Source organism: Vulpes vulpes, chromosome 10, assembly GCF_048418805.1.
Source record: "Vulpes vulpes isolate BD-2025 chromosome 10, VulVul3, whole genome shotgun sequence".
Classification (NCBI taxonomy): domain Eukaryota; kingdom Metazoa; phylum Chordata; class Mammalia; order Carnivora; family Canidae; genus Vulpes; species Vulpes vulpes.
The window spans coordinates 65,473,834-65,500,365 of record NC_132789.1 but is presented as its reverse complement, the minus strand read 5'-3'; the positions used below and the strand labels follow the sequence as shown (position 1 = coordinate 65,500,365).

Below are 26,532 nucleotides of genomic sequence, written 5' to 3'. Positions count from 1 at the left end.
TACAACCGATTTACTAGTGTGCTGGCATGTAAAAGACACTTCAGATCGCAAAGGAAAAATTGTACCAGATGGTGTTAAACAGTCGGGGAAGACTTTATTCAAGACTATTACATAGGTGGAGGAGGGGAATGGAACTTAACTCATGAAATACAGAATTGGAGATTTTTAAGAGCTGAGATAACTAGTGGGAAAAAAATACTGCAAGATGTTAGATAGAGGTGAGGTTGATGAATGTGATTAGGCCACCTGTGTTTGTTAATAGTGCTTATTGAAGTTAAGCTCCTACCTTCACAAGGAGACTCAGAGATAGAGGCACTACTTTCTTTTTTTTTTTTTTTTTTTTTTTTATTTATGATAGTCACAGAGAGATAGAGAGAGGCAGAGACACAGGCAGAGGGAGAAGCAGGCTCCATGCACCGGGAGCCCGACGTGGGATTCGATCCCGGGTCTCCAGGATCACGCCCTGGGCCAAAGGCAGGCGCCAAACCGCTGCGCCACCCAGGGATCCCGAGGCACTACTTTCTTAATGATGACATCTCAAAGGGATGGTTTCCAAAGTCCTGGACAATCTGGGTTTTAAAACTGACAAAGGTTGGGAGAAAATTTATATATCAAAGGGGCAGAAAAAATAATTCACAATTATAATTTAAAGTAAATGCTCTAAGGAAAAAGGTCAAAGGCCTAGAGTAAGGGAAAGAAACCTTCCTAAAGTTTAGTCAAGCTGAGAGGAATTATAAGGCCACTTTGGGCAAGATCTATTTGTTGAATTAATGAATAATTAACCAGAAAATGGAACAGTCCATTATACATTAAAACACTCTTGACATGTAGTGATTAAGAACTATAATATGCCTTTGTATTTATATAATTCAAATAAAGTGTTGAACAATACCCACATGACATTTGACTTTTTAGATATTTAATTGTTCTAATTACTTTTCCATGTTTTTTCTATTTTTTCCCATGTTTTTTTCTAATTCATAAAAAATAAACTAACATCATTATAATATGGTACTTCACAAGTAAAGTTTAATGTTTTAATTGAACATTTTAGTTTCCATTTACTGACACTTCCAAGAAATTACTGATAGCGTTAAAGTACATTGTAAATAAATAACTCAATATAAACACGGTAGCTAGATAGAGCAGAAATAATAATTTTATTGCCTGCTAACTGAAGTTCTTGCGTATTTTAAATCGTGTTTAATGTTGCTTAAATTATTGTCGCTGTAAAGACATACATCCAATTTAATTAAACCTGTGGAATTTCAAAGAAGGTAAATTCAGTAGCTATATTTATATTCTCCAAAGCGTCATTGGATATGGTATTGATATTTTCAAAATACATTTGCTTTCATTTCTATACATTTAGAATACTATGATTCACCTCATATATAAGACAACAGTTAAGTTAGCTAAATCTATCATATTGTACAGTCTCTAAGTTATGTTTTTTGTTTTTGTTTTCCCTTTCCAACATTATCCTTGTCTGTCTCAAATTCAGACGCCCAATCATTGTGCATGTTTATGAAGGTTAATCCTAGACCTGAATTTCATTCACTGACCGTAGGCATAGTTGAGTTTCTACAGTAATGAGTTCATTGGGCAGAAATTTTGCAAAGATATGGGGGGAGAAGGAGGGGCAAACATTATCTACATTTGAAAAGACCAAATTTACAAATCAGTACACTTTAATGCAATTTTTTTCTCCTTGACTAACTGGGAGTTTATTTGTATGCATTCTAAGTGGCAGTGCCATGGGAAACTAAGATTTTTGTCATTTTGGTTTAACACAGATTCACCCAGAAAGCACAAACCTGATTTTTCCTGAGAAGGACTACCAACAGAACCTGAACCGTGAGTACAGTTTTTTTTTGTGTGTGTGCTATTGAATTCTATGCTATATAACTGACCCAGTAATATGACATGGCTTATATTAAGATATGTAGTGAGAGTTTTGATTAAGCATAATTGTAGACTATAAGAAGTACAGAAAGTGAAAAGTGATACCTGTTTTATTGTTAGGTTTAAAAGAATTTCTGAAGTTAATGCTTAACTTTGAAGAAGGTAATACATTTGTGCTATTCATTGACATTCAGTTTAAAGCATACAGTTTATATAGTTTTGCTATTCCAATTTATCTGTGGTTGCTAAGCTATGTAAATAAGATCTCTTACAAATACATATCTTTTGTGTTATTTTGAATATAATTTATTTTTCATCTATTCTATGATCAACATCCCTGAGTGCTTCAAGCATATATTTAGCACCTCAGTTTGCTCTGGGTTTTTTCAAATGGAATCCATAGTTTGCTAAAGGTAAAAGCTTGTTGTGCCTTTCTTCCTTCTGTCATAGACCTGTCTTTCAGCTACTTACTAATTGTTGGCAGTTGGCATCTCTTCTCTCTGTTTGGCCTCTGATAAGTTGTCTTTAATAACCTGTTGTTTTGTTCTTGAACTTTGCCATGGTTGCAACTCTGGGGTATCAGAACTGTCAAAAATAAAAGTGAAAGAGCAAGAGGCACTGAGCTTATGAAAGTTAGAGAAGACATAAGGCCTGGTATTGATTGATGAATTTCCCACTGCAGATAGTTTTCACTTTATCCCATTTGCTGTCACAGTACACAGTACCTGAAATAATAAGGAGATTTTTTTTTCCCTCAGTAATGGACGATGGGGGCTGTTTGCTTTTTGAGAATCTGCTGCGGCCACATGCCGTGTGGCTTTATCTTTGAAAGTGAGGGTGAAACAAGCTTGCCTGGCTGCAGATAAGCGACTTAGAAGGAATCCTATTCAGATGTACCTGTCACTAATTTATCTGGAGGTTTTGTGATTCATACATACTGTTCTGTGTGCGATGGAGCATTAAATTGCTTTCCTCTGGGAGCAGGTCACATTCAGGGGTCATCAGACCTATGCTGTGGGACGGTGCATGCTTGATTCATATAGCTTCTTGCAACTGAATTTTTATCTATTAGAAAGCTGGTAATTTGAACATATGTTAGATGATCTCTCAGAACATTTCAACAGCAAGGGGAATGACAAAAATTGAACTGTGTATTAATATGCAAGTGTTTGTAACAAAAAATTAATCAACCCTTCTGTTGTTAGCACAGTCATTTATTCTGATGATTAAGTAGCTTAAATATATTTCCCAATAATGCTCTAGCTCTTGATTAATGCATTTCCATGGCTTCTTTATTTATTTAAGGAATATGTACTTAAGTGCATTAATTTTACTGGGAAGAAAAAAAAAAGCAGAGCTGATTTGAATCAGATCTTGCCAAAGAAAAAGCTTTAGAAAATAAAGATTTTTCCCATTTACAATATGGTTTTCTGCTGTGGAAATTTCACTTTATTACCCCATATATATTTTGTGAGAAAATGGCATACCTTGGAAAATGAGACAGATACCAGTTCAAATTTGAAAAGCACATGAAAGAGATGCTTATTTTTACATGTTAAAATTGTGCTGAGAAACTTTAGTACAGATCTTTTTGGATGTGGGATATTTAGAAAATGCAAAAACTCCTTTTTTTTTATTATTTCCATTATGTGGTATATAAAACTAAAACCTAATATCTTCCCTTAGGTTTTAAAAATGCTTCATTTTGTGTAAATTAAGCCAATATATGGCAAAGAGGTAGTTAAGTGAAAGCAATCAGAGAAATCTTTTCAAAGTGTTTTTAGCATGCATGACAGCAGTTTTAATGGTGGGTAAAGTAACTATATAAACTTATATGTTCTCTCTCTCTCTCTCTCTTTTTTAATTTAACATTGTTCCTTAAACTCTCTGTTGCGACCCAAAACAAATGATCATTTCATGAAGTAACAAAAGGAAAACTCTTCCAACTGGATAAAAATGATGAATTTATGCTGCATTTATATGGTACAAGTTTTTGATATTTGTCCTACATGTGAAAATGTGGAACATTTAACACAAATCAGAATTTTCTTATTAATGAATTAAAGTATAAGTAGGGCATTACTGTAAAAACTTATTCTATCATCTATGCATAATTTATAGTATTTAAATAAGATGTTCATTACACTTCCCAATCTTCAAATTGTTGGACCCTGGCTCACGGGTGCCAACGTGTCCCGGTGGACGCCCCAGAGACTCAGACCCCAGACAGGCAGATGCAATTAGCAAGAGGGTTTATTGAACGTTTGCGCAAACGGGCTCTCCGCCTCCGAGGAGGAAAAGAGCCCCGATTAGCAATTACAGGTATCTTTTAAAGGTAAAAGAAAAAAAAAAAAAAACCCGCTTAAAGACAAAGAACCGCGGGAGTCTCATAGCATTCAGGTTATGGATTTCTCAGGTCAACAGGAGCCTATTCAGGGACATTCCAATCAGGGAGTGGGGGGAAATGGTTATCACAAACAGAATGCTTTTTGTTGCTAAAACTTCAGGAAGGCACCTGGATGGGCTGCCTCTGGATTAGGGTTGATCCTACTTACAGGGGGAAGTTTCTTCAAAATTACATTGTGACTTTAAAACCTTATAAGGCCTCCCAATAAATAAGAGTGTGAAATAAATATATCTAATAAAATTATTTTAGGATTTCAACGTGTTCTGTTAAGCATTTCTCTGGTAAAAAAGAAAAAAGAAAAGCAGTTCATAAAACTAGGGGAAAAACACCAATTTACTACATGCAAAGTACATAAAATTAGGCATATTTCTGCTCTCTTCTTTCTATTTATTTTTTTCCTATTGAGGAGGAAACAAAAGTCTAAATTTGGAATTTTCAGTGTCTTTACATAAACCTATTATATATCTCACTAGGAGATATTTACTTTCTTTTTAAAGGAAAACTATTTAAAAACATAGATTAAATTCATATTTTTTTAGAGTAAATCAGAGAAAATGGTTTTGTTGGAGTCAGAGGATTTAAATATTTTGTTGTAATGGTATTTTTAAACAGTTCTCTGTATCACAAAGTTTCTTCTGTTCTTTACATGAATAGCTACCCACCTTTCAGACTCCGCTAAATTAAATTAAATGTCATTTTTTAAAAAGTCTTTTTAAAGCATCCAAGCTTGCCATCACTTCTTATGAACTTCTTTTTTTTTTTTTTACTTCATGGCATTTACCATAATTGTAAGCATTTTATTTATATTTTATTATACAATAATAAATGTAAAGAGAAGAGAAAAAATTATTTCCTTGTTTTGTTTGTGTCTCTTACAACAGTTAAGCACAATATTTAGTGCCCAGCACAGTGCCTGAAATATAGCAAATAGTTGATAAAATTTGTTGAACCAGCGAGGTTAGATAATGAAAACCAAATCATTCTAGAAATGGGATCAAATGCTATATACTCGCCAGTTTATTTAAAAAATGATTGCAAATACTCATTGTATACAAATAGAGAAGTCAAAAAAAAAAAAAAAACAAATAGAGAAGTCAGCAAGTTTCAGACCTTAATAGCTTCCTCACTCCACAACTAAAGCCTACCAAACTTATTAAGTATTAAGTGCCATGACACACATAACTAGTATTGTCTAAGAGTAGTTACAAAACATTCTGTGGATGTCTTTTAAATAGTTTAAAGAAAAACAATAAAAAATATCTGGTTATTAAAAACCCCATTTATTTTATAAGCATTGATTGAGATGACTATGTCTGTATATATGAAACTGTGCAAAAAATCTATAGATTTACTCAATAAATTGTTAACTCTCACCATGAAATCAATATATAGTAAGGAAATTCGATGTCCACTTTCAAAAATACAGTAGGGCTTCAACTATAAAATAGAAGATGAAAAGGAGTGGACACAAGCTTCAAAGAAAGTTGAAGGAATACTTGGCATAAGGAATGGCATAAGGAAAGGCATGAAGAAGGTATTAGTAGGAATTAGTTGCTTATCGCTTATCATCTGAGCTATAGCTAGATGTATTATGTTATCTTTGGCTATGAATGGACATTTTATTTGAATGTAGATTAGAACAAGATTGTGGAAGATCCAACACTAGTTTGAGGAACTAGTGATTCTGTGGGCCTTTAGCTCTGTCCCTTGAACATGTCCAATCTCTTTTTCCTTTAGAAGCATAGAAAATAAAAGTGTGGTTATTTTGAATGACAGCTCATACAGAAAAATCTGGTACTAGGTACCACAGGATTTTCTTCTTGTATGTGATAAATACATACAGGCACATACATGCACTCCCACTTGTTTGTATGGTTTGCTTATGTGTAGGTGTATGTACTTAATCTGGCTTCACTTTACAAAATAAATTAGAGGAGGAACATTATCAATATGTACAAAACTTCTAATGACTTTGACAAATACTCAATAAACTAATAAAGCAGGAAGCCTGAAATAAAATATCAGTGATAGAGGGCTTATCTCTCAGAGACACACTTGAGGAAAAACTCATGAGGATGATGACTCGTAAAATGCAAAAAAAAAAGAGGAGGTCAAATATTTAATTAGACTTTCATGAACAAAAGAACAAGATGAGTGTAATCTATTAACTTCCTGAAATATATTCTTTATGCCATACACAATGAAACATGTAAATAGAAATTTTGTGATCATTCATTTTTTGATAACTGATGATAGTCTCTTTGAAATTAACAAAGAAATTTGGAAAATATTATACCAAATATCTTTTTTAAAGAATGAAAAAGCACATTTGCTTATTAAAAGTCCAAAGAGGGACGCCTGGGTGGCTCAGCAGTTAAGTGCTTGCCTTTGGCTCAGGGAGTGATCCTGGAGTCCTGGGATCGAGTCCCACATCAGGCTCCCTGCATGGAGCTTGCTTCTCCCTCTGCCTGTGTCTCTGCCTCTCTCTCTCTGAGTGTCTCATGAATAAATAAATAAAATCTTTAAAAAAATTTTTTTTTAAAGCCTAAAGAATTCTTACACTAACAGTTGGTGTTTAACCCAATACTTACTGAACTAATTTAATCAGATCACCCTTATTAAGGTCATGATCTTCCCATGATTCCATGTTGCCTAGCTCTAGTTTTAGAATATCATTATTTGAAAACATTTATACTAGGAAAAGTAAATGCAAACTGTTATTGTTTGGTGTTTTATGTATTACTTAAGAATTTTGGCATATTTCAGAGTGCAGTCATTCTCCTAAATTTTCATCTAGAATCTTTTTGCTTCAAGCTTTTAATTGTATAAACCAGCTAGATTAAATGTTGTGTATTGAAAAAAATAGGGATCAAGAATCATTTTTAGCTCAGACCTTGTTCCAAAGGTAACTGAAAATGTTTGTGTGAATTTTTTTTTAAAGATTTTATTTATTTATTCATGAGAGACCGAGAGAGAGAGAGAGAGAGAGAGAAAGAGAGAGAGAGAGGCAGAGGGAGAAGCAGGCTCCATGCAGGAAGTCCCATGTGGGACTCGATCCCGATACTCCAGGGTCACACCCTGAGCCAAAGGCAGGTGCCAAACAGCTGGGTCACCCAGGGATCCCCTGTTTGTGTGAAATTTTTATTGTTCTATTCACCTATTTGTGTATTATTAAATACTTGAAGTATGCTATTCATATGTTTATTACTGTAGGTTAAGAGCGAGTTTTGAAATGTGTTAGTGTAACTCAGCCAAATGTATTCATTTTCAAGAGCATTTTAACTCCTCTAGATCCTCTTCCATTTCATCTTAGAATCAGCTAATATTCTTATGATATTTTGACTGAACTCATATTAAGGCTAAGAAGTCAGGAAGAATTCACATCCTTAAAATACTGAGTCTTCTCATCTTATGAAGGTGACATAGGTCCTTTTATTTAGGCCTTGTTACTGCCTGAAGCAATTTGTAGTTTCCGTAATAGAAATCACACATATTTTGTTGGATTTATTCCTATTTAATGTTTATTGATGCTGTTATTAATCGTAACACTTTAATTTTTCATTTTCTACTCCGGTATATAGAAATACAATAAATTTTTTGCTGACCTTCTATCCTATGGACTTGCTAAATTCATTTATTACTCCATGTATTTTTTATACATTCCATAGGCTTTTATATATGTAAAATATATATAATATATAATATATAATATATAAAATATAATCTGATTAAAATTGTTATGCCAACACTTGCATTTTCATTCTTCTTGTTCAATTTCATTAACTAGAGCTTCCATTACAATGTTGAATAGAAATGGTGAGAACTAATGGTCCTGGGTGACTCAGTTGGTTAATTGTCTAACTCTTGATTTCAGCTCAGGTCATGGTCTCAGGATCCTGGGATCAAGCCCCACATTGGGTTCCATGCTTGGTGGGGAGTCTGATTGAGGAGTCTTTCCCTCTCCCTCTGCCCCATCCCCTGCTAGTGCAGGTGCTCTCTTTAAAATAAATAAATCTTTTTTAAAACATGGTGAGAAGGGATCCCTGGGTGGCGCAGCGGTTTGGCGCCTGCCTTTGGCCCAGGGCGCAATCCTGGAGACCCGGGATCGAGTCCCACGTCGGGCTCCCGGGGCATGGAGCCTGCTTCTGCCTGTGTCTCTGCCTCTCTCTCTCTCTCTCTCTGTGACTATCATAAATAAATAAAAATTAGAAAAAAAAATAAAATAAAACATGGTGAGAACTGATTCTGTTATCATATTGTCTATGTTAAGAGACACACATTCAGTGTTTCTCTGCAAGTATTCTAGTTTTCATGTATACTCTTAATGGGATTAAGAAGGTTCTACTTTATTCCTAGATTTTTAAGAGTTGTTATTGCAAATGAGTGCTAGATTTTATATTTTTTCTGTATCTTTTGAGATGATCTTATTACTTGTCTTCTCTACACTTTTTACATATCAAATTGCATTAATTTCTGAATTCCAAACCAAACTTGCATTGCTGGAATATACTCCTGTTGGTCATCATATAGCATCTTTCATATATATAGCATGATTTACTTTGCTAATATTACATTAAAGATTTTATATTTATGTTTGTGAGAAATATTGTACTGTATTTTTATTTCTTTTCAGGTCTTTATCAAATTTGGTATAAAGACATGAGTTTGAAAGTGCTTTTCCCTTCTATTTTCTAAGTTTGTATATTATTTCTTCTTCAAATAATCGAATAGCTCCTGGGATTTTCTTTGTGGAAAAGTTTTGAATTGTAAATATAATTTTCTTAATGGATAAAGGGATGTTCATATTTTCTTTCTTACCCTATGTCAGTTATGGCAGTTTCTGTCCTTTAGAAAATTTGTCTATTGTTTTCTTAATTAGTGCATCTATTTACATAAAACTATTCAGAAAGTACTATTATGAATCTTTACTGTGGGTTGGATTTGTAATATTGTTCACTTCATTTCTGATAATGGTATTTTGAATTTACCCTCTTGTTATGAAACTGGGTAAGGATATATCAATTTTATCAGTCTTGTCAAAGAAAGCAGTTTTGACTTTGTTGATTTTTAAAATATTTTTCATTTTCAAATGTATTACTATCTGCTCCTATCACTAATTTTTTTTTCTTCTACTCTTTTTTATTTTTAAACTGATTCTTATTTTCTAACTTCTGAACATAGAAAATTAGGTCTTTTTTTATACTTTGTGTCTTTACTAGTAGAAAAATTTAAAATTATCCGTTTTTTTTCTATGTACCCCTTAAACTGTGTTCCACAGGTTTTGGCATGATCTGCTTTCTTTATCACAAAATCTGAAATAGTATCTAAGTTACTTTTTGATTCTTTCTTTGATCCATAGATTCTTTACATATTTAATATTTAATTTCTTATTTGGAAATTTTCTATCCATCTTTTAAAATCAATTTTTAGTAAATAGCTTTGTGTCAAAACAGTATACTGTGTACATTATTTAATTATTGGAAATTTACTGGGAGTTATCCTGCAGCCTCCTCTAAAAATATTGTATCTTTCAATTTGGGGAGTAGCACTTTATAGGTGTCAATTAGTTTAAATGAGCTGATAATTTAGTTCATTGGCTTTTGGCTTTTTTTTTTTTTTTTTTTTTTTTTTTTTTTGGTCTTCTTGCTCTCAATTACCAAAGCAGTGGTAAACTCTCCATACAAGTGTGGATTTGAGATTTATTTCTTCAATTCTGTAATTTTGTCTCATGTATTTCTAAACCTTGCTCTTAAGTATGTATATAACTAGGTTTGTTATATCTTCCTGATGGACTGACTCCTTTTATCACTGTGAAATAATATTCTTGATATCTGGTAATACTCTTTGTCTTGGTATCTATTTTATTTGGCTACAATTTTTTATCATATTAAGTAAATACTAAATAATCATGGCATTAACTGAAATAATAAGTATTACAATAAATGTTAAATATAAATTAGTATATTTATTAAAATGTTTCCCAGTGTGTGATTGAAAAATTTTAATACTCAGCCATAATAACTGAATAAAAAATGCTGTTCACACATTTATTTTATGTGAAAAGACATTTGAAAACTTACAAAATGAAAATTAAATCGTGATTTGCATATAATATTTAAATGAGAGACCTTAAGACCTGGGTAAATAATTAAAACCCCAGTATGGTAATTGGAAGTTAATAGGGACATTAGTGGTCAATGTTCCACTTTACACATGGAAAAATTAATACTGTGAGAAGCTGAAAACTAGTCCCAAATCACAAATGTTGCTAAGGTCTAGAATACCAATGTTCTTTGTTCTATAAGTTACTGATACTCATGAATAAGGTCCTTGTGGGGATATCCAAAACTTAAAGAAAGAAATAAAGGTATCAAAATTTTAATGATGATAGGAACATGAAAAAAATCAATGTTGTATTATTCTTAACCAAATGCCTTAATCTTTATCCATCATTTTTCTCAGCTACAAAAATGATCATAATTCATAAAGAAAAATATATCTTTATTTTCCTTCAAGCTTAGGAAAGGACAAAAGAGTGTGGTTCCAATTTCAATGTCACTGCCCATGAATAAAATATTCTCAAGAGTAAATGAGTGTGTTTACCTGTATAATGGAAAGGTGAGAGGAGAATAGCAGAGTAAATACCATTCATGCTAAAATAAATGCCAAAATATTCTTTGGGGAGAGTAGTCTTACTTTTATAGTCATATATAGAGAAGGAAAAACAACCATTTAGCCAACGTTTCTATTCTTGCATGTGTACTCCCAATGGGATTATACTTATTGTGAGTACATTAGAGGATGACTCCCATGCCTTTTAATAATTTTTAAAGTACATGTTAAAATGCCCATTATATTTCTTGCTTTAAAGGGATTAGTAAAATGTTAATTAATCATGAATGCATAGACAAAAAAATATCAGGGACAGTTTCTTGGCAGAAAACAAATGAGTTGAAATGCCCTCTTTAGCAGTGCATTAGGAATGTGACAATTAAGATATAGTTAAGCCCTTTGGATATAGATGCTTTTAGTCATTTATTTTCCCTAACAATAAGTAACAGAGACAAAGCCTTTAGTACCTGAGTATAAATATGATTTTCAACTTCTTGAACACCAAGACATTCTTTTAAAATTCTATTTGCTGCTAATTCCTTTTGTTGACTGTATTGTTCATGATAATAAATTTAAAATACTGGGAGATGCTCACTGGAATAAAAGGTCATAGCAGTTTGTTAAAGATGCTTTGCCAAGACTCTATGCTTAGTACCTTAGTAAAATGTCCAGAATCAACTCATGTTCTCAGGGTTTTTTTCCTAACTCTGTAGTGTATCTTAAGATCATTTACACAGGAAGTAAATGGAATTTCCTTTGACATTTGTTTGTCATGTTTCCTTCATGAATTGTGGAAGTTTCTTTAATCTAGACTACCTATATTATTAAATATTATTCTCTTCTAAATAAAACTGAAAATCAAACAGTGTTTAGCAGGTCAAGTAGTAAATTTGTCCATTTAAATCTCATTTATACTTCTATTGTCAATATGTAGTGTTCTAATTCAGAAAAATACACTGCTAATTCAATAATGTTAAGAATCGGTGACTTATCCTTTTGAAGAAGTACCTTGACAATTATCTTTCTTTATTGCCTTCAGATCTTGCTATAAATGTGCTGAATGAATTATGAGGCTTCCCTCATGCTGTGTTCTCCTATCTTTCTAGAATGTTACATGCATTACTATTATACTTAGCATTTAGCTAGAGATGTTCCTGTTTCCTGTCATTCTTTTAGTACTTAGTCTAATTTTTTAATGACTGAACTTAGAAGTTATCCTTTCTGGTAGACTTCCCTGGACTACTGAGCTATGGTTGTTCCTATTGCACCATGAGGTTTTTTTTTTTTTTTTTTTTCAAAATAATATATTTCAGACTATAGAAAATGCCCATTATGTCTTTCTTCTTTGAAATATTGTATGTTTTTTTAATAAATTAATTTTTATTGGTGTTCAATTTACCAACATATAGAATAACACCCAGTGCTCATCCCGTCAAGTGTCCCCCTCAGTGCCCGTCACCCATTCCCCCCCACCCCCTGCCCTCCTCCGCTTCCGCCAGCCCTAGTTTGTTTCCCAGAGTTAGGAGTCTTTATGTTCTGTCTCCCTTCCTGATATTTCCCACACATTTCTTCTCCCTTCCTTTATATTCCCTTTCACTATTATTTATATTCCCCAAATGAATGAGAACATACACTGTTTGTCCTTCTCCGATTGACTTACTGCACTCAGCATAATACCCTCCAGTTCCATCCACGTTGAAGCAAATGGTGGGTATTTGTCGTTTCTAATGGCTCAGGAATATTCCATTATATACATAGACCACATCTTCTTTATCCATTCATCTTTCGATGGACACCGAGGCTCCTTCCACAGTTTGGCTATTGTGGACATTGCTGCTATAAACATCGGGGTGCAGGTGTCCCGGAGTTTCATTGCATCTGAATCTTTGGGGTAAATCCCCAACAGTGCAATTGCTGGGTCGTAGGGCAGGTCTATTTTTAACTCTTTGAGGAACCTCCACACAGTTTTCCAGAGTGGCTGCACCAGTTCACATTCCCACCAACAGTGTAAGAGGGTTCCCTTTTCTCCGCATCCTCTCTAACATTTGTTGTTTCCTGCCTTGTTAACTTTCCCCATTCTCACTGGTGTGAGGTGGTATCTCATTGTGGTTTTGATTTGTATTTCCCTGATGGCCAGTGATGCAGAGCATTTTCTCATGTGCATGTTGGTCATGTCCATGTCTTCCTCTGTGAGATTTCTCTTCATGTCTTTTGCCCATTTCATGATTGGATTATTTGTTTCTTTGGTGTTGAGTTTAAGAAGTTCTTTATAGATCTTGGAAACTAGCCCTTTATCTGATATGTCATTTGCAAATATCTTCTCCCATTCTGTAGGTTGTCTTTGAGTTTTGTTGACTGTATCCTTTGCTGTGCAAAAGCTTCTTATCTTGATGAAGTCCCAATAGTTCATTTTTGCTTTTGTTTCTTTTGCCTTTGTGGATGTATCTTGTAAGAAGTTACTGTGGCCGAGTTCAAAAAGGGTGTTGCCTGTGTTCTCCTCTAGGATTTTGATGGAATCTTGTCTCACATTTAGATCTCTCATCCATTTTGAGTTTATCTTTGTGTATGGTGAAAGAGAGTGGTCCAGTTTCATTCTTCTGCATGTGGATGTCCAATTTTCCCAACACCATTTATTGAAGAGACTGTCTTTCTTCCAATGGATAGTCTTTCCTCCTTTATCGAATATTAGTTGACCATACATTTCAGGGTCCACTTCTGGAGTCTCTATTCTGTTCCATTGATCTATGTCTGTTTTTGTGCCAGTACCACACTGTCTTGATGAACACAGCTTTGTAGTACAACCTGAAATCTGGCATTGTGATGCCCCCAGCTATGGTTTTCTTTTTTAAAATTCCCCTGGCTATTCGGGGTCTTTTCTGATTCCATACAAATCTTAAAATAATTTGTTCCAACTCTCTGAAGAAAGTCCATGGTATTTTGATAGGGATTGCATTAAACGTGTAAATTGCCCTGGGTAACATTGACATTTTCACAATATTAATCTGCCAATCCATGAGCGTGGAATATTTTTCCATCTCTTTGTGTCTTCCTCAATTTCTTTCAGAAGTGTTCTATAGTTTTTAGGGTAAAGATCCTTTACCTCTTTGGTTAAGTTTATTCTTGGGTATCTTATGCTTTTGGGTGTAATTGTAAATGGGATTGACTCCTTAATTTCTTTTTCTTCAGTCTCATTGTTAATGTATAGAAATGCCACTGACTTCTGGGCATTGATTTTGTATCCTGCCACGCAGCCAAATTTCTGTATGAATTCTAGTAATCTTGGGGTGGAGGCTATTGTGTTTTCTATGTAGAGTAGCATGTCATCGGCGAAGAGGGAGAGTTTGACTTCTTCTTTGCCAATTTGAATGCCTTTAATGTCTTTTTGTTGTCTGATTGCTGAGGCGAGGACTTCCAGTTCTATGTTGAATAGCAGTGGTGAGAGTGGACATCCCTGTCTTGTTCCTGATCTTAGGGGAAAGGCTCCCAATGCTTCCCCATTGAGAATGATACTTGCTGTGGGCTTTTTGTAGATGGCTTTTAAGATGTCGAGGAAAGTTCCCTCTATCCCAACACTCTGAAGAGTTTTGCTCAGGAATGGATGCTGTATTTTGTCAAATGCTTTCTCTGCATCTAACGAGAGGATCATATGGTTCTTGGTTTTTCTCTTGCTGATATGATGAATCACATTGATTGTTTTATGAGTGTTGAACCAGCCTTGTGTCCCAGGGATAAATCCTACTTGGTCATGGTGAATAATTTTCTTAATGTGTTGTTGGATCCTATTGGCTAGTATCTTGTTGAGAATTTTTGCATCCATGTTCATCAGGGATATTGGTCTGTAATTCTCCTTTTTGGTGGGGTCTTTGTCTGGTTTCAGAATTAAGGTGATGCTGGCCTCATAGAACGAATTTGGAAGTACTCCATCTCTTTCTATCTTTCCAAACAGCTTTAGTAGAATAGGTATGATTTCTTCTTTAAACGTTTGATAGAATTCCCCTGGGAAGCCATCTGGCCCTGGACTCTTGTGTCTTGGGAGGTTTTTGATGACTGTTTCAATTTCCTCCCTGGTTATTGGCCTGTTCAGGTTTTCTATTTCTTCCTGCTCCAGTTTTGGTAGTTTGTGGCTTTCCAGGAATGCGTCCATTTCTTCTAGATTGCCTAATTTATTGGCATAGAGCTGTTCATAATATGTTTTTAAAATCGTTTGTATTTCCTTGGTGTTGGTAGTGATCTCTCCTTTCTCATTCATGATTTTATAATTTGAGTATTTTCTTTCTTCTTTTTAATAATGTTGGCTAATGGCTTATCTATCTTATTAATTCTTTCAAAGAACCAACTCCTGGTTCTGTTGATCTGTTCCACAGTTCTTCTGGTCTCGATTTCATTTAGTTCTCCTCGAATTTTAATTAACTCTCTTCTTCTGCTGGGCATGGGGTCCATTTGCTGCTTTTTCTCTAGCTCCTTTATGTGTAAGGTGAGCTTTTGAATTTGAGTTCTTTCCAGTTTTTGAATGGATGCTTGTATTGCGATGTATTTCCCCCTCAGGACTGCTTTTGCTGCATCCCAAAGATTTTGAACGGTTGTATCTTCATTCTCATTAGTTTCCATGAATCTTTTTAATTCTTCCTTAATTTCCTGGTTGACCTTTTCATTTTTTAGGAGGATGGTCCTTAACCTCCACGTGTTTGTGGTCCTTCCAAACTTCTTGTTGTGGTTTAGTTCTAATTTCAAGGCATTATGGTCTGAGAATATACAGGGGACTATCCCAATCTTTTGGTATCGGTTCAGACCCGATTTGTGACCCAGTATGTGGTCTATTCTGGAGAAAGTTCCATGTGCACTTGAGAAGAATGTGTATTCAGTTGAGTTTGGATGTAAAGTTCTGTAGATATCTGTGAAATCCATCTGGTCCAGTGTATCATTTAAAGCTCTCGTTTCTTTGGAGATGTTGTGCTTAGAAGACCTATTGAGGGTAGAAAGAGCTAGATTGAAGTCACCAAGTATAAGTGTATTATTATCTAAGTATTTCTTCACTTTGGTTATTAATTGGTTTAAATATTTGGCAGCTCCCACATTCGGGGCATATATATTGAGGATTGTTAAGTCCTCTTGTTGGATAGATCCTTTGAGTATGAGATAGGGTCCCTCTTCATGTCTCACTATAGTCTTCGGAGTAAATTTTAATTTATCTGATATGAGGATGCCTACCCCTGCTTTCTTTTGAGGACCATTTGAATGGTAAATGGTTCTCCAACCTTCTATTTTCAGGTTGTAAGTGTCCTTCTGTCTAAAATGAGTCTCTTGTAGACAGCAAATAGATGGGTCCTGCTTTTTTATCCAGTCTGAAACCCTGCGCCTTTTGATGGGGTCTAAGCCCATTCACGTTCAGAGTTACTATTGACAGATATGAGTTTAGTGTCATCATGATATCTATTCAGTCCTTGTTTTTGTGGATTGTTCCACTGAACTTCTTCTTAAAGGGGAATTTTAAGAGTCCCCCTTAATATTTCCTGCAGAGCTCGTTTGGAGGTCACATATTCTTTCAGTTCCTGCCTGTCTTGGAAGCTCTTTATCTCTCCTTCCCTTTTGAATGAGAGCCTTGCTAGGTAAAGTATTCTTGGTTGCATGTTCTTCTCATTTAGGACCCTGAATATATCCTGCCAGCCCTTTCTGTCCTGCCATGTCTCTGTGGAGAGGTCTGCTGTTACCCTAATATTCCTCCCCATAAAAGTCAGGGACTTTTTTTTCTCTTGCTGCTTTAAGGATCTTCTCCTTATCTTTGGAATTTGCTAGCTTCACTATTAAATGTTGAGGTGTTGAACGGTTTTTATTGATTTTAGGGGGGGATCTCTCTATTTCCTGGATCTGAATGCCTGTTTCCCTTCCCAGATTAGGAAAGTTTTCAGCTAGGATTTGTTCAAATACATATTCTGGCCCTCTGGCCCTTTCGGCGCCCTCAGGAACCCCAATTAAACGTAGGTTTTTCTTCCTCAGGCTGTCGTTTATTTCCCTTAATCTGTCTTCATGATCTCTTAATTGACTGTCTCTTTTTTCCTCAGTTTCCCTCTTTGCCATCAACTTGTCTTCTATGTCACACACTCGTTCTTCCACCTTGTTAGCCCTCGTTGTTAGGACTTCTAGCTTGGATTGCATCTCATTTAATTGATTTTTAATTTCTGCCTGATTGGGTCTAAATTCTGCAGTCATGAAGTTTCTTGAGTCCTTTATGCTTTTTTCTAGAGCCCCCAGTAGCTGTATAATAGTGCTTCTGAATTGGCTTTCTGACATTGAATTTTAATCCAGATTTTGTAACTCTGTGGGAGAGAGGACTGTTTCTGATTCTTTCTTCAGAGGTGAGGTTTTCCTTCTAGTCATTTTCCTCAGTGCAGAGTGGCGAAAAACAAGTTGTATTGGGAAAAGGAGAAAAAGAGAGAGAGAGAAGGAAAGAAAATAGAAAAAGAAAAAAGAGAAAGAAGAAAAAAAGGGAAAAAAGAGAAGAAAAAGAGAAAGAAAAAGAAAGGTGAAAAAAAAGAGGGGGTGGAGGAAGCAATCAGAAAGCAAAAAGAAAGAAAGAAAAAAAAAAAAAACACAAAACAAACCAAAAAAAAAAAAAAAAAAAACCACGGGGGAGTATCTTCTGATTCTTTATACTTTAAGTCCCTTGACCTCCCCTGGAACTTGTCCGTCTAGGTGGTCTTCTGGGGGAGGGGCCTGTTGTGCTGATTTTCAGGTGTTAGCACTTGGGGGAGCTGCTCTGCCCCCTGCCTGGTGCAGGGCTCAGTGGGGGGTGTTTACCCCGTGAGGCCCCAGGAGGAACAACCCCAGTGGCGGGGCCAGCTCTGCAGCCCTGGAGTCAGCTCCCGCAGTAACTCCGGGGCTCTCCGACTGCAGGGCCTGGAGGCTCCGGGGCGGGCCGCTGATCTGCTCATCTCGGGGGAGGAGCGTCCTTGCTGTTCTGGGCCGTCCTGGCCTCTGCCTGTCCCCCGGGAGGCAGGATCTTTGGCTGTGTCCCGGCGCCCTGTGCTTCGAAGCCTGCGCTGTTAGATTCTCGATCCTCGCCGCGCAGCCCCCTCCGCGGAGCCGCCGCCCGAGCCCCTCGAGCTGCTCCCGGAGCCGGGCCGCCCCTTCCACACGGAGCCTCTTCCTCCGCCCGAGCCCCTCCGAGCTGCTCCGGGTCACGCCGTGCGCGCTGCAGCCCTTAGGGAGCTCGGAGCATCTCCCGGGGCGCAGGTGCCTGTTAGCGTCCCAGGGAGCCCGAGGGCATCCCTGCCCTCCTGGGTCCTGCTCTAACCCCCTGCGAGCCCCTTTCCGCCCGGGAAGGTTGGTGCAGCTCCTGCTCCTCCGGGACGGGGCTCTCCTGTCCTGGGGACACTCGCCCCAGCCTCAGCCCGGCTCCTCGCGGGCCCCTCCCCCTTGGAGGCCTTTTGTTTCTTTATTTCTTTTCCCCGTCTTCCTACCTTGATAGAAGCGTGAACTCTTCTCACTGTAGCATTCCAGCTGGTCTCTCTTTAAATCTCAGGCCGAATTCGTAGATTTTCAGGATGACTTGAAGGTTATCTAGGTAACTTGTTGGGGACAGGTGATTTGGGGACCCTACTCTTGCACCTCCTCTGAAATATTGTATGTTTAATAAAGAGTGTATAGTGTATAGTATTGGTACGTAGAAGATACGTACCAATTCTCTGCTAAAACATAAATATATTTTGCACATCTCAATCTCATTGTAGAAATTTTGACTTATGTTCTTTTTTGTGCTGATAAAAGTTAGTGTCGTATAAACACAATAAACATTTAAAAAGCTAAATTTCAGGTAAAGGTGGTTGACTGACCTCTTCTATGGTTTCACTCCATGCACTCCACTAAAATGAAACTAAAGTGTTATTTTTCATTATATGACACAAACTTTCAAGTTAGGGGAGATTGAGTGTTGAGAACAATGCAACAACATTTTGCAAGCTAAGTCTCTGGACTAGCAGTAAATAACAAACATGTGAGAAAAGTAACCTAAGTTGTCAGTGGGAAAAGACAAGAAATGATATAATTGACATTGCACTGCACAATTCCCGGAAGTCTTAGTTATTTGCAGCACAAGATACCTCTGGTTTGGTGGATAAATAATGGGGTAAGGTAGAGGCAAAAAAAAAAATAATAGAGATTGGTTGAAAATAGAGAACTGTACTCTGGATATTTCACGTTTTGAAAATAGTATCCAATTCTTGGTGGCAATATTTTCATATATCTTTAGGCATATTAAGTCAGAATTTTTGTTTATTTTCGTATCTTATTTTCTTTATTATCTCCATTTCCTCCAATTATTGTTTCCATATTTTTAAAAGTTTCACTTCAGTAATTTCAATTCTACTACATTAGCTGTAGTATTCTCGGTTTGGATAAACAACAAAATTTAGGAAAAACAAGAGACTTCCACTGACACCAGTTTTACTTAGCTTTAAGAAAGGATACACATCAGGGAACATTTTTTTTTTCTTTTTATGTAGGCTCCACACTCAGCATGGATCCCAATGTGGGACTTGACTTTATGACCCTGAGCTGAAGACAGGAGCCTCAAGAGTTAGACAGTTAACTGACCGAGCCACACAAAGTGCCCCACATCAGGAAACATTAAGCAGGGCTGAGATGAAGGTGAATCATATGAGATACTCACTTTAGTGCAAAATTTAAGGGTACTCCAATTACTCCAATCAGTAATTTAAAAAAACCCTATCTTTAATAAAATATCTTTAAAAATAAAAATTAACACATAAACATAAAATGAACTATATATATGTGTATATATATATATATATTTTAAGATTTCATTTATTTATTCATGAGAGACACAGAGAAGCAGAGACATTGGCAGAGGGAGAAACAGGCTTCCTGTGGGGAGCCCATTGTGAGACTCCGGGATCACACCCTGAGCCAAAGGCAGATGCTCAACCACTGAGCCATCCAGGCATCCCAAAATATATTTTTAAAAATAAAGACATCGGATCCCTGGGTGGCGCAGCGGTTTAGCGCCTGCCTCTGGCCCAGGGCGCGATCCTGGAGACCCGGGATCGCATCCCCCGTAGGGCTCCGGTGCATGGAGCCTGCTTCTCTCTCTCTCTCTCTCTCTCTCTCTCTCTCTCTCTCTCTCTGTGACTATCATAAATAAATAAAAAAATAAAAAATAAATAAAGACAAGATCAGTATTACTATTTTTCCCTTTGCCTCAGTTCCGATATTACTCAGCATGGAGCCGCAACTAGTGTTGGAAGGTAAATTTTTTAAAAATCCCCGGGAAGTAAAGCAAAAAGACAAATAGATGAAAAATAGGACAGAAAAATAAGCAAAATAGTGTATTCATCTAGGGGTCCCAACACCTAAAGTATGGAATTTCAAAAACAAGAGAAATAAAATGGGTGGGAAATCATCCATAAAATATTTTTTTAAAGATTTTATTTATTTACTCATGAGAAACACAGAGAGGAGAGAGAGAGGCAGAGACACAGGCAGAGGGAGAAGCAGGCTCCATGCAGAGAGCCTAACATGAGACTCGATCCTGGGTCTCCAGGATCACACTCTGGGCTGAAAGCAGTGCCAAATCGCTGAGCCACCCAGGCTGCCCTCAATAAAATTTAATACAGTTTCAAAAACTGAAAAACATAACTTTCCAGATTGGAAATGCCAGTAAATAATACAGTGGATGAAAATAAGAGTAAGTGAGGCTTACTAAAATATTAAAATTATGGAATATGGAAGTTTCTGCAGACTTTCAGGGATTGGGCAGGACAATAAAGAGATTAGATGTAAAACACCAGAAACTAGAATGTATTGGCATTTTTGAACAGCACTTATTTTCTACCAAATTTGAATGCTTTCACAAACCACAATCTTTAAAGACAAAGATACCTACAAAAATTTAGTTGGTAAATGTTTTTGAAGGAAAGAATGGAACAAGTTGATGAAGAGGATCTAAGGGGAGCCCAGCTGTACAAATATAAAGATATTACATGATTTGTGTCGTGTTAAAAATTACAATTAATTATTATTGGTCAAGACTCTCTGAGGAGAAATAATGTCCAGTGTAGAATTATGTCCAAAGTATCCATCAAATGTGGAGATTGATTAAATACTTCATTAGGCATCCAAGGTGTCAAAGCATTAGTTTTTATGCACCATTTGTCAGAAAGCTACTAAAGAATGTCCTCTACCAAAACAAGGGATCATACGAAGAAAATATATATGTTGTATATATACATATTAAATCAGAGATTTTTTTTTATTTATGATAGTCACAGAGAGAGAGAGAGAGAGAGAGAGAGAGAGGCAGAGACACTGGCAGAGGGAGAAGCAGGCTCCATGCACCGGGAGCCCGACGTGGGATTCGATCCCGGGTCTCCAGGATCGCCCCTGGGCCAAAGGCAGGCGCCAAACCACTGCGCCACCCAGGGATCCCTAAATCAGAGATTTAAATAATAATAAAAGCAACAGGCATCCCCAGGATAATGGTGTAGGGGAAACAGGATAATGACTGTGTGCCAGGCATACAGCAGGCCAAGTCTGAGCATATCAGAAGGCTCTCTAAGAAATTTCTCCGAAAGGAGGAAATTGATAGACCTATTGTATCTGATCATTTAAAGAGGAGATTTGAATAGGTGAATGTTTAAGGTGAATAAGTCGTAACAAAAAATAAATAAATAAATGTAAGAAGTTTGAGCAGTTATTCTTAAGAAAAACTAAGAGTTATGTGAAATATGCAAACAAATCACCAATGACTATATAACTGTGGTGTAAATAGCATCTGTATTGTCAAAATTTGGATTTTTATTTGGCTTACATTACAATATACATTAGATAGAAAGAGTTGCAGGAAGGTTGTACATGTGTAGTTAGAGTTTAAGGAAAGAGTGCTAAGTTCCTTACTGTCCTAGTGAGTAATCAATATATGGCGCCTAAAACTGAAAACAGAGTAAGTAAGACGTAGCGTTAAGAAAGCAGCTACAAAAGTTAAAAGTGGTTTTGGGACTAAGGGGAAGAAAATGAAGAAAGGGAGGAGGGTAACTGGTGTTTTTAGGAGTAAAACAAAAGTGCAAACTACTTCAAAGCCAGTGCTCAAGAAATGATCTTGATTACTGTTATAATATCCACCAACTGGACTAATTATTACTATCTTATTTAAGTATGCTTTACAAAGTCATACAATTAAGTATAAAAACTCATTCAAATGCATATACTCTTACACATACAATTGACCCTGATTTTAAAAGATAGTTTTCTAAATATTTTTCTTTAACTATTGATAGTCAGGAGATCCCTGGGTGGCACAGCGGTTCGGCGCCTGCCTTTGGCCCGGGGCGCGATCCTGGAGACTCGGGATCGAATCCCACATCGGGCTCCCGGTGCATGGAGGCTGCTTCTCCCTCTGCCTGTGTCTCTGCCTCTCTCTCTCTCTCTCTGTGACTATCATAAATTAAAAAAAAAAAAAAAAAAAACTATTGATAGTCATTCTTGTGTGTGTGTGTGTGTGTGTGTGTGTGTGTGTGTAGGTAGACTTAGCGATACTGAAGTAGTCATAGACATAAGCATGGAACATGCCATATAGATAAGTACAAAGATAGGGCCAGTATTAAAAGCAACATATTTTGTTGTTAAAGATCAACATGTTTTAGGCACTACTGGATGAAATTAATAATAAATACAATAATAAATTAATCATGGCTAGTTTTTATTGACTATTTTTACTCAATGCCTGTTATTCTCTGTTTCCTTTATGTACAATATCTCATTTAATCCTCAGAGTAGGGATGCCTGGGTGGCTCAGTGGTTGAGCGCCTCCCTTCAGCCCAGGGCGTGATCCTGGAGTCCTGGGAAAAGTCTCACATCGGGCTCCTGCATGGAGCCTGCTTCTCCCTCTGCCTGTGTCTCTGCATGTCTCTCTCTCTCTCTTTCTATCTTTCTCTCTCTCTCTCTCTCTCTCTCTCTCTCTCGAATAAATATATAAAATATTTTTTTTAAAATCCTCAGAGTAATTCTGAATATAAGCGATTATTTTCCTTATTTTGAAAGTAAACCTAAGTATTTTCATAGGTGATATTCCATCTGCAGAAATGTAAGCATTTTCGATAAACATTATCTGCTCATTCCCTATTTCATCTTACATAGTTTCTAATGTCAGCACAGAAAATGTGAAATCTGTCTTTAAAAAAATACAGCAGCTAAGCAAATGGCCTACATGACAATATTTCAGAGAGTGGTTAAATAGAAACTGACTCAGAAAATCTTTCAAATAAATAGATCTTTCTAAATGTATAATGCATTGTATGCACTATGTTATTACATAACTGTGTTTCAGGCTTTCTTATGGCATGATTAGCTTTTTTTTTTATCTGGTGATATATGTAAAGTGCACCATTTAGAGTAATGGAATATGAAGGTGTGACTGCTCATTTAAAATAAATGTAAACGTGAACACACCCACATCTACAAATACATTTTCTACTAAGTTCCAGATTTGAAATATCAGCAAAACCGTTATACCGTAAAATTGTATACAGAATTTTTTCAGTAAAAGAATTCCAGAAATATCTCAAGAGAAAGCCAGGACCTTTCAGGTTTTCTCTGATGATGAAGGCTCCAAATTCAACCTCACTTTTCTTAATCATGGCATTACCACTCATGCCAAATTCATTCTTTGAAGTGGTGAACATGAGTGCCTTATGGAATTTTAGCAGATGTCATTGGTCATTAAATTTCTTTTTTTAAAGATTTTATTTATTTATTCATGAGAGACACACAGAGAGAGGCAGAGACATAATCAGAGGGAAGAGCAGACTCCCCATGGGGACCCTGATGTGGGACTCCATCCCAGGACCCCTGGATCATGATCTGAGCCAAAGGCAGATGCTCAACCACTGAGCCACCCAGGTGTCACTGGTGGTTAAACTTCAAAAAAGCCACATTAGCTGCTAAGATGATCAGGAGTTTGGAAAAAAGTCAATGCACCTGCTAGAATAGTCCGCAGCACAAATCTAAGCAGCCTTCCAGGAGGGTCATCCTGTTGCAGGTAGCCCTCCTTAAATGGATGGTGATGTGGGAAATAATACAGACTGACAAACAGTTTCAAACAGTACCCACAATTGCCACCTGCAGGACTTTCCAAAGACATTAGAATATTGGGGAAACTCCTCATAGTCCTTCCTGCTTCTCCCTACCATAGCACTGTGCCCTAAATTAGTAGTATCTTTAATTTTAACAAGCTAGTTGAGGCAAGTAGCAGATGGAAAACTTGCAGAAAAAGAACCTTGTCCTTTACCTGATATAAATCTTCTAATCCTTGCACATCTGTGGAGATAATATTTTGTTGGCAGTGTATAGTGTGGGGCATCCTAGGACCTCAAGGTGATGGTGAAATTATATTATGCTTTATTGTAAATTGATAGGAAAGCAAGTGTAAAAGCATTTTTTACAGTTTTTTCTTATATGTTTGTATCTTACTGTACTTACATAACTGATTATAATTATTTTAATGATATGACTCTAGTTATTTTAAGAACAAATCTAAGAGAGGGAGCTGGAGCTGACGCAAAAGGGTTCTGATATTTGAGGAAGTCATATAAAAAAAAGCTTCTTGACATTAAAATACAGCTTGCCTAGATCATCCTCAACTGTCTTACTACCTTATTTTTGTTGTTGTTTAAGAGGTAATAAAGTAGGGCTCTTTTAGAGTGCCTTTTGGAGTTAGTTAAAATAGTTTGGCTTTAATAGTTGACTGTTTTCATTTCTCATTGTTCATATTCTGTTGTATTTTTTGGTTGTTGTTTGGAGAAGAAAAAGTGGTACAATATTTGCTCACTTCCAGAGATGTAAAAGTTCAAGTATTTTTTTAAAAAAAACTTTTAAATTAATGATTAGATAAATTGGTTCTACAAATACAGTTCTTTTCTGTGCCATTAAATATGACCTATGTTTACTTATAAATTAAATGTTAATGTACTCTTTAGTAACTTCATCTACCTTTTCTGTAATACAAATTTTGCTATTTATTACAGTCTAATGGATTTAAATTTTTCTGATTCTTTTCGTCAGCTACGTGACTGGGTAGAGAACAAAACTAATACCTACTGGCTGTTTACTATGAAAAGATTGGCTTATCTACTTTAACCCTCCAATGATATTATATAAAAAATATCATCTTCATCTTTATAAATAATAAGCACACTCACGTTGCAAATATATTGTCCTCAAAATCACATAGACAATTAGTAGAATTAAAGTGTTCTTTCTAACTTCAAAACTCATGCGATGCTCACTACACCATTTTGACCCCTTGATGGTAATAGAATTAAAAGAACTTCATAGAAAGCCCTGTGTCAAGCATGAATTTTTATTGATTTTAACATAGTGTCTCCTTTAGGTCCTTTCACTCTACCCACTTTGCAGATAAACAGACTGAGCTCTAGAGAGTTTTGGATTTACCCATCCTGAAAGCCCAGAAGTAAAGTCAGGTTAAATCACAGTCCTATTTAATGGCACAGTTAGAGCTGGAAACTTTTGCCAGTATTCCATTGTACATTTTATTTGTGAGTTTGGTTAAGGATTTCTTGGGCCATGTATCACAAAGCTATAGTAATTTCTAAATAAATACTTGTTTTATCTGTCACTGAAGTATGTAATGATTAATGAGAAATTCATATGAAAAGACATGAAAGGCGACCAATACATGGCTAAGGGAAGGAAAAACAGCCCTCTATAATCCCCAGTATTAGCAGCTACTCTGAACTAAATTATATTAGAGGTAATTGAATTTAAAGTATTATAACAAAATAAATGTCTGTGTTTGAATGTCTGCTGCTACAAAGAAACATGCACGGTATTGATCTGCTAGCTTCACATTGTTATTCATGCTTGCGTGAAGCATCAGTGAAGTAGGCAACACTTATATTAAAACAATTGATCTGCTTCTAAACATCTACTATAGGTCAGAAAATTTGACATTTATTCTATAACAGGTATCAATATAACTGAAATAATTTTTATAAACTCTCCTCTAGAGCTGAACATATCATTTTAATACTGCAGGGTTGAATAATAATCATTAGGAAGTAGTTCTTTGGGAAAAACAAACAATTGTCATTAGATTTCTACGACTTCCATCGAGTGGCTCTAATAAGCCATATCTCTTGAGAATGATGCAAACCAAGTAAACATCCAGACATAAATCTGGGACAGAGAGCAAATGTTTCTGGAGAAGAATTATTGACTATTTTCCTATTTTGCTTTGCACAGGAAGGACAAAAAAACAAACAACTTTATTTCTTTATGGATTAGTTACCAAGGTTTTTATATTCTTATCATTTTACCTCCTAATATAAAGTTAGAATATTCAAAAAAGTACAATTACTATGTTGCTTATATAATCCTCCCTTTAAAATTCACACTTAATAAAGTGGCACATTTGAAATATGCTCTAATTACTCCTGGGTTTAAATCACATGTGTAGTTACAAAATGTACAGCTAAAAGTGGTTAAAAACAAAAAGGAAATAAATAAATATATCAAAATCAAACATGATCTGATAAAATGAATGCAAAATACATCATAATCAATTAGTAACTAAGATGCAT

At 36.0% G+C, this 26,532-nt stretch overlaps 1 protein-coding gene across 24 annotated transcripts in view; it reads left to right on the top strand.

Moving 5' to 3' along the window:
* The window catches only part of MGAT4C (MGAT4 family member C), a 716,481-nt gene that overhangs the window by 387,335 nt on the left and 302,614 nt on the right, over window positions 1-26,532 (top strand). For all 24 annotated transcript variants that reach the window (XM_072724523.1, XM_072724519.1, XM_072724521.1 and 21 more), the window contains one exon: window positions 1,797-1,857. Coding sequence is in view for 2 of the 24 variants with exons in the window: in XM_072724519.1 (XP_072580620.1) it covers window positions 1,797-1,857 (61 nt within the window). In the remaining 22 variants the exon portion in view is untranslated. The remainder of the gene's footprint in view (window positions 1-1,796; window positions 1,858-26,532) is intronic.